The sequence below is a fragment of the Durio zibethinus genome, chromosome 14, assembly GCF_047325235.1.
Source record: "Durio zibethinus cultivar Kanyao isolate XHJ-2024 chromosome 14, ASM4732523v1, whole genome shotgun sequence".
In the NCBI taxonomy this organism is placed as follows: domain Eukaryota; kingdom Viridiplantae; phylum Streptophyta; class Magnoliopsida; order Malvales; family Malvaceae; genus Durio; species Durio zibethinus.
Window position 1 is genome coordinate 11127543 of NC_143175.1, and position 9011 is coordinate 11136553.

General features: G+C 31.9%; 1 protein-coding gene across 1 annotated transcript; it reads left to right on the forward strand.

The window, feature by feature from the left end:
* The first annotated feature begins 4259 nt into the window (after positions 1 to 4259).
* Positions 4260 to 5797, forward strand: LOC111293806 (expansin-A10-like). Its single transcript, XM_022886765.2, has 3 exons — positions 4260 to 4502; positions 4782 to 5094; positions 5192 to 5797. The coding sequence occupies exons 1-3, from the start codon at positions 4268 to 4270 to the stop codon at positions 5493 to 5495; spliced, it is 852 nt and encodes a 283-aa protein (XP_022742500.1). The 5' UTR covers positions 4260 to 4267; the 3' UTR covers positions 5496 to 5797.
* The last annotated feature ends 3214 nt before the right edge of the window (positions 5798 to 9011 follow it).

A 9011-nucleotide genomic window follows, 5' to 3' on the forward strand; every position in this document is an offset into this window, starting at 1 on the left:
TATAATTTTTATTAATTTTTTTATCATTTTATTATCGAGTTATTATATCTTATTTAAAATTTTCAGGCTACATCTAGTCTAATATTTGTGTACTAGCTTATAAAATGTTTGTTCTCGCATAACATCAATTGCTGGAGTGATTAGGCCTCCTAGCTCGATTCGTCATACTTGTTTGGAGCACTACCTCTCCTAATGCAGAATCCCTCTGCATCAGCAAGTTGAGGTTTGGCTGCAAGAATATATATTATAGCCAAATTTATAAATGAGAAAAACACCGAGCTTTCTCTTTTACATTCACATGGTTGATTATCAATCAATTCTGTTAGACAGGCCACTTTTTCACCATTCGGAACATATTCTTTCAGTAGTACACAAAGTCAGGGTTTAGGACACCGAACTTAACTACCTTGCCACCTGATAAAGGTTGCAGATGGCCTACAACCTGAGCTTCCACTTAAATGCACATGGCAGGGTTTGAACCGTTTAGTTAGAACTTGCTCAATGTTGGAGCTGTAGCCCACAAGTGGGTCTGGTTTCTGGCTGAATGTCTTTTAAAGACCACTGGAAAGTGACCTTCACTAGGCTGTGAGTTAATGGTCTGTTTTCCGTTAAAGATTGTAGGGAGATGTTAGTTTAGTCTGTTTGCAAGTCGGACTGAGACAATCCCTTGTGAGCAGCACTCTTGTTGGCTCCTAACACACAACATTTGGATAAAATCCACATGACATTTTTGTGGATCTCATTTCAAGCTTTGATTAATGTTGTCCCCTGGAAAATTGCCTGGGGAGCTTTAGGGTCACAAATCTTAATCCGACGGAATGTACATAGAAAATCCCATACGATTTGATTATTTCCTTTTTAAAAATAAAAAGAAAGAGTAAATGGAAAACAAAGGAAAATCTGCAGCTAGCAAAGGGATCACAATGTTGATGCTGGTAATGCCATATCCAAATATGCATTAAATGGAGAGAAATCTTCACTGTCCTAATGAAATTTTAATTACAAGGAACTGACGCTCTACCACTGAGCTACAGGTGCATTAAGATTTGATAATCAAAGTCCCAATTTTTATGACTTCCTTCAACCAATAACGTAAGAACTTCAATATGATTTCTTTTCCATATTTTAAAATTAGCTTCAAACTAGGGATGGTAGTGGGTCATTATGGGGTGGGTGTGGCAATTTCTGCGCATTCATTCACGTACACAACGCACGAATAATGGATAACTTGAACCCGTTCCGCATATCCGATTACTGTTTTGCATCTCAACGTCAACATACTTCTTCTCAAGCTTCCGCCTTTTACGCATTCAATTTGGAGGTAATATTAATTTGTTTTTTTAGTATATATATATATATATATATTTTAAAAATTTTGTTCTTAGACTCTTCAACAAGTCCTGGCTCAAACCCTAGTTGTAAAATTTCTCAACGTTTGTCTTGTTTTTTCTTTTATGGGGTGTGTTTGGAATGGTAATCACAGACGGAGAACCATTACAGACTAAGATCAACAGACAAGGACAGACTTTAGAACAACATAAACAAAGTCTAGAAAAATTAAGGGGTCGTTTATTATATTTTTATTTTCTATTTTTTGTTTTTATTTTCAATTTTTTTAATTGAAAATAACAGTAGAAAGCATTTTAGTAACATTTTTTGTTTTCAAAAAACGACAACGAAAAGAAACTAAAGTCAGGGTTTTGGGTAAATGGAGGAAAGAGAGAAACAGAACAACCAAAGTTGGTGAGAAAAGGAGACTTCATAGGCCATCGAGAAAACGGGTTTTTATTTTTTATTTTATTTTTGTCGGTGAGCCCTTGCACATCTGATTGCAGCTTGCCATAGTCATCTCCACAACGTGGAAAAACAAGCACGTGTTTCACCTTTTAGCCAAAAATTTTTTTTCTGTTTTTGTTTGGATTTTCATGCAATATTTTTAACTGCTGATATTTAATAAGTTTAAATTTTGAATTTTATTATTTATATTTTTTTTATAAAAAATTCAAAATTAAAGAAAACAAAAAAAAATTAATCCAATCAAATTATAAAATTATAAAATAAACCAAATAAAAAAAAAAATCATTGGATAAAAAAGGAGTTCATTGGTAGCCGATGACTCACCTGCGTTCTATTTTTCATTGTAAATACAATCAAAACCAAATAAAATTATAAAAATATAAAATAAACCTAATAAAATTAAAACAATATATTGGATAAAAAAGGAGGTTACTGGTCGCAGAGGATTCACCTGCATTCTATTATCTGTTTAAGATAATCGGATAAAAAACACTTCCCTACCCATATGCATTGTGGTTGGAGAAACTGAGTTACTCATCGAAATTTTCATTCTAACTTCAACCACTGGTATAATGGGATGATTTTTCTTTTTTGGCCAAGAAGGATAATGGGATGTTTATTTCGGTATTAAAAGCCACACAACTCTACTTTTCCATAATTTAAAGTCACATTGGACTTTTATAATTTATTCATTAACATTTTTTTCAACATAAGAGAGAAGAAGAGATTTCATAGGACTTCAAATTTTACTGTTTATGAGAATGTCTCGCCAGAGATACCCATAGAAAAGTTAAAAAGAAGGTCATATATGTTACCATTTCAATATTCCATATTTCCAAATTTGAAAAAGGCAAGATTTAAGATATAGTAAAAAGAAATTGTAGCACAAAGTGTGATCCTCAATCTTCCTTTTTTCCCTAATGATGTGAAATTAGCAAACAAAAAAGAGCAAACGGAAGCATTTTTCAACATCATGTGGTCGATATGTCATATTATGAATATTTTTATTGCTTATTTATCTTATTTCAGAATCAGATTACAATTGAAAACCACTCAAATTCATTCATATGAAAATGATGCATGATTATAAGTGGCCGCGAAGCCCGGCCCTTGCATGTGCTCCCTAACATGGTAGGGACCCTTGATCAGAAATCAAATCTTTCTATCAGAAAAACTTTAAGCTTTCTTTCCTGTTTAACGCTTAAAGATACACAGTTTAATCATTACTACAAAACCTGATTGTTTAAAAAATTATTCACCCACGTATGCCAATGGTTTCAATGGTCGATTAATCATGACGGAAAATCAAGCTTCTTCTTTTAATTTCTAATATAATTTTCTGATATACGAATCGCCTGCTCGTGCATCTGATATTGTACACTGATAATCAACCCGATTTAACCAAGTCACATTAATAATGTATTTAATCAATAAAAGTTGTTAGTGGTATAATTATCGATAAATGATTCTTTTAGTGACCATCCATAGTTATGGACCGATTCTTATTTGTTACACCAAAATATGGTTGGTGTGTGAAAAAATATATATACTGATTCATGGTCATTTACCAGATATTGGTGTTTTTGTGCAAAGAAAAAAAGAGTTGACCTAACAAGCTGCACATTGCACTAGAAAATATGAGGTTTTAAGATCAGATGCTCATTGCTTTCAGGTCGGAAACCTTTCCCTGCTAGACAGCCAATTGTTTTAACAGAAATGGTATGCTTAAAAGTGAAGAGTTGCAGCTTCCAATTGTCCTATAACAAAATGGAAAGACAAACAGGAAACCTAATTGGCTTTTTATCTTCTATATTTTTAGCCTTTGAAGAACATTAAAAATACATCCGCATGTCCAGACCAGATATGTCCTTGTTACTGATTTCTCGTTTAGGCGATCTGAATTCAATGCCTTGCAATATAATGGAGATGTCCTTAATTCACCATATACAGCACTTTTACAATGTGTGTGAGGTTTAAAATGACTGAGATTGAAGTCTTAAAACAAAATCATTTTAACGTTCCCTCGACTAATTTTGTCAGTCCTTAAAAAAAACCCAAAGTCCCCCTATCAAAGGAAACAAAATATTTCTCGAGGGATTGGCGGGATTTCAGGCGATTTAAGGAGAAAATTCCACAAAACTACACGTAAGGAAAGCATTAGAAGAAGGCAAAAGGCAGAGCAGTTAGTAGGACTATAAGAGAATAAGATAAAAACAAAAGGGGGGGTTGATAAATGCATGTGCAGGTGGGGGCCATGAGGCCTAGCGGTTGGTATTCTAACTGGAACATTGGCATGTGCAGATTGCTCCTTGAATGACCTGCAAATAGGAAAATCTGTTTTCGTGTACTTGGCTTTCTCTCTTAAACGTGAGAATTGCTTGCTTGTCTCTTTTTTGTATGCCAAGTCAACATCGCACCACCCCAAACGTTTTCCTTTATATTTCCTATATAAACCATTTTTCCCATCCCTATGTCACAAGCATCAAGCACTAAACACACCAGCCTTTTAATTACCCTCTCTCCCCCTCTCCCACACCATTCTCTTCAACTAATATTCACAATGGCAACAGTGGCATTATCTGCAACTTCTCTTCTGATCTTTGTATTCAATTTTTGCCTCGGAGGCGCCTTTGGTGACTATGGGGGAGGATGGCAAGGTGGCCATGCTACATTCTATGGTGGTGGTGATGCATCAGGCACAATGGGTAAGTTTAGGGCTCTTTTGTCATTTTATGCAAAAGGAATAGAAGGAGAAAGGGGAAACAAACTTTGAAGTGTGGGCCAATAAAAAGGTTAAAGCGAAGCTATAATTACTTGCTATTACTAGTCCTTTTTTTTTCTTTTTGGTCTGAGATTACAAGTCCTTTTGTGTACTTTCAAAATTGCACTAATTAGTAGCTTTAAATGGTCTGTAACTTTGAAGATAACTTAAATTGAGAGTTGGTCATCTTTTGGTTTCTTATATCCACTGCTGCTATTTTCAGGAGGTGCCTGTGGATATGGCAACTTATATAGCCAAGGCTATGGAACAAACACTGCAGCACTAAGCACTGCCTTGTTCAACAATGGCCTGAGCTGCGGTTCTTGCTATGAAATGAGGTGTGACAATGACCCCAAATGGTGCCTCCCCGGAAGCATTATCGTGACTGCAACCAACTTCTGCCCCCCTAACTTTGCTTTGTCCAATGACAACGGTGGTTGGTGCAATCCTCCTCTCCAACACTTTGACTTGGCGGAGCCTGCCTTCTTACAAATCGCTCAATACCGTGCTGGAATTGTCCCCATTTCATTCAGAAGGTAATATTTAACACCCGTTCGATCAAAACTTAGTTAAAAGTAGTTATATTATGTAGTAAAATATTGATTCAGTAACATATTTATGTGATCAAAACAGAGTCCCCTGTATGAAGAAAGGAGGAATCAGGTTTACAATCAATGGCCACTCTTATTTCAACTTGGTCCTGATCACAAATGTTGGCGGTGCCGGAGACGTCCATGCGGTGTCAATCAAGGGCTCTAAAACAGGATGGCAAGCAATGTCAAGGAACTGGGGCCAAAACTGGCAAAGCAACTCCTACCTCAACGGCCAAAGCCTGTCTTTCCAAGTCACCACAAGCGATGGCAAGACCGTGACCAGCTACAACGTAGTGCCAGGAAATTGGCAGTTCGGACAAACATTTGAGGGTGGCAAGTTTTAGAGTTTCAAGACGACAAGGGTCTTGAATATGGAAGATGTATATGTAATAGCTATTGTATGAGACAGGGGAAGTTAAAAGAGGGAGAGTAGGGTTAGAAGAGGCTCAGTCCAAAGAGGCTGTCTGTTGCTGAGGTGGTTTATTGGCACCCGCTAGGCCTTAATATATTTTAAATTGATTACGGGTTGTGAGCTATAGTATTAAGTAAACAGGGATATTCCATTGTTTTGGCTTTTGTTTAATTCATGGCCATGAATGAATATCAATTAAAGATTTCTTCACTTAATTCCAAAGGTTGACTTTATAGTTTAATATTTTGATAATAGATCCCAAATTGGCGGTTTCTTTTGCAGCATTTCTCAATACAAATTGAAAAAAAAATTTTCCTCAAGCAAAAGGTTTTTAATTAACCCAGAACAACTACAAAACAGGCAAGCTACCTGTTGAAACTTGCAAGAGGCCGGTTTGTCATGTTTGCGCATCGTGACTTTAGTTCAGACGGGATCATCGGCTGAATTGAAGTATATTAATAAGTGAAAGGAAAAAAAAAAAAAAAGATTGCTCATAATGGCGTGTGAACCGGAGAGAGATTAAGTTAAGAATAAGCACCACAAAATGTCCAAATTGTACTGAAGTCCTTAATTACAAAGACAGAACCAGTTAAACATTTAGTAAAAAAAAAAAATGCTTAAGCAAAGAAAGCTTAATTTGTTCCTAAAGATAAAAATTCAGCTCCCAGCTTTAACGATATCTGTTTGGAACATGAATAATTTGACACCTGACATTCTCAGAAATATGCAAACCTGCATAAAATTGCACCAACTTTATTACTTTGCTAGTTGCTATTGCTAATATACTAAAGTAACACTTGCTTGTCTTTTCATTAATTTGTTTGTTTATTTAAATTTGGTAGTTTTGGATGAATACGCAATCTAGCCTAACCAAGTAAAAAACAAGCAAGAGTTAGTCTTTACCTACCTAACACAAATGAGGAATCCCATGTGCCTGATTTGGGGAGAGGACTGAGATTGGTTACTTAACTTTTGACTTTAGTCTTTACCTGTAACAAACCAAACATCTATCCTAACATATGTGTTAAAAATATGTCGTACTAATGATTTCTCATGCATTAAAAAAATTAAATTGATTGTAATTCTTTGGCAATTCAGTTGATTAGGATTCAAGAAGTCAACTCTCCTATTGTTTGTCTACAACAATAACTTTGAGCCGCAATATTTTACTCATCAAACTAATTGGAGGTGTTTATGGCCAAGTTACTCATCAAACTCACGGCTCCGGTCTGATTCGAATTGAAAACATTATTTTTAAAGGGAAATTCGGTCCGACTCCATTTAAGGATGTTATTGTATAAATTAATAACTAATACATATTTATTTAATTTTAAACTTCAAGTACATTTAAAAGCAATAAATAATTAAATGGACAGGTCAAGCTAATTTCGTGCACGATTTAAGTTTTCAAGGTGCCATGATCTATGGACACATTTAATTGCAAACGATGACTATGAAATTGAAGAAGGTGTGATTTAAAAGAAGCTATAGTGTCATGATTTAGGTCATTTTTAAAGTATCATTCGTTTTTATTCATTTTGGTTCATTAGACTTCGTGATTTTGTGAAAATAAAATTTATTAGGTGAATACTTGCATATTATCATAGGTAAAATTTTTTTTGTTTTGTCATGTTTATTCATTATTTTTTAAAAATTTATTTAATTAAAAAATAAAAGATTAAAAAATCAAATAAGAGACACGTAAATATTTAAATTGATATCTTATTCTCACAAAATATATTTAATAAAAAATAAAATTTTAAAACAAAAAAATCATAAAAGGTAAAATAAAAAACTTAATTAATGAAAAAAACTCATAAAAAATGCCACATAGATATCCATTGAGTTTAAAATATTAATTTTTAAACTAATATATCAAATAATAACTTTATTAATATAATATATAATTAAATTAATAAAAAAATATATATTTATATACACCTCAAAATGAATTGAAATAAATCACCATAAACATGATTTCACCACAATATTATATTTTATAAAAAAATTTGACCTATTCAAACTCAATCTTGATTTTAAAAATAGAATCACCTTCTATCGAGTTGAAATAAATAAAACTCATTAGATAAGATTATTTTAATATTTTTACAATTGACACTTTTTATTACAAAATTTATCTAATTAAAAAAATATTAAAAAAAGAAATAAAAATCAAATGAGATATTACATAGACACCTCCATTGACATCTATTTTTAACAAAATTAATTTAATATAAAAATATAAAAATAAAAAATAAGAAAAAATAAAAAAGGTAAAAGGAAAAAGGAAAAAGGAAAAAGAAAAACAAAGTTTATTGGAATATTATATGGACATCACAATTGAATTTAAAATATATATTTTTTAAATTAAGGTGTTAAATAATAATTTTATTAATTAAAAAAATAAAAAAAATTAATTAAAAATAAAAAATAAAAAAAAAATTGTTGAGGTGCCATGATGACATTCAGATATCCGTTTATATATAGAATTAGTTCCTTGCATCTAAAGAATATTTTGTTATTTATATATAAATATAAAATATTTGTATATTTAATATATATATATATATATATATATGCTAATAAGAATATAATCACATCTTGAATACATTATAATCTTTATAGATTTAGTTTTATTTTAGAAATTATATTTCGCGAGATTGATCAAAATATTATATAGAATAAACATTCTTTGGTTTTTTTTTAAACAGAGTACACACTTATAAGTGGTAACTAGAACTTTACATAAATCTTAATTTATTTTAGTTGGATAATTGTAGAATTAAAGTAAAATAGCTATAAACTATAAGCTTTCGTATTTAAGTGGATTGTAAGGAAAAGAAAATAACGTCAGCAACCAAGTCAAGAAGGGATTTAGCAAGCGGGTACCAAACATAATCTTCGTTGGAGGGATTTGGATTTTTCCTAGCCACACAGGTTAGCACCGTACGCCCTTGGGGTATCATTTCTTCCGAGCGCAAGCTTAGAAAATTTGAAAAGTCTCTTTGAAATTTTTTTTTTAACTCACAAAATCTCTTACATTTTCTTATATATATATATATATTAATATAGAGTATAAAAATAAAGATAAACTATTAAATAATGAATTTCAAGGAAATATATAATGATATTAAATAAAAAATAATTTCCTTAAATTTGAGCCAAGAATTAGTGAAGTATTTTTTATATTTGTAAACACCCCATTTTATTTGAAAAATTTAAGTATTATCGCTAAATAAATTTTACTCAATTCTGAATGTTACCCAAATTCATTTGAATGTGTTAAATAGATAGTGAAAATTAATTTTGGGTTAAGAATAAAATTTTAATTCATTTCTTTAGAAGCTCAAATCAAATTTTAAGAATAAAATTTTAATTTGAATGTCTTATGCTTCTTGGCCTAACGACAAAAAAGCCTTAGAAAAAAACATTTAAATTTGTATTCAAA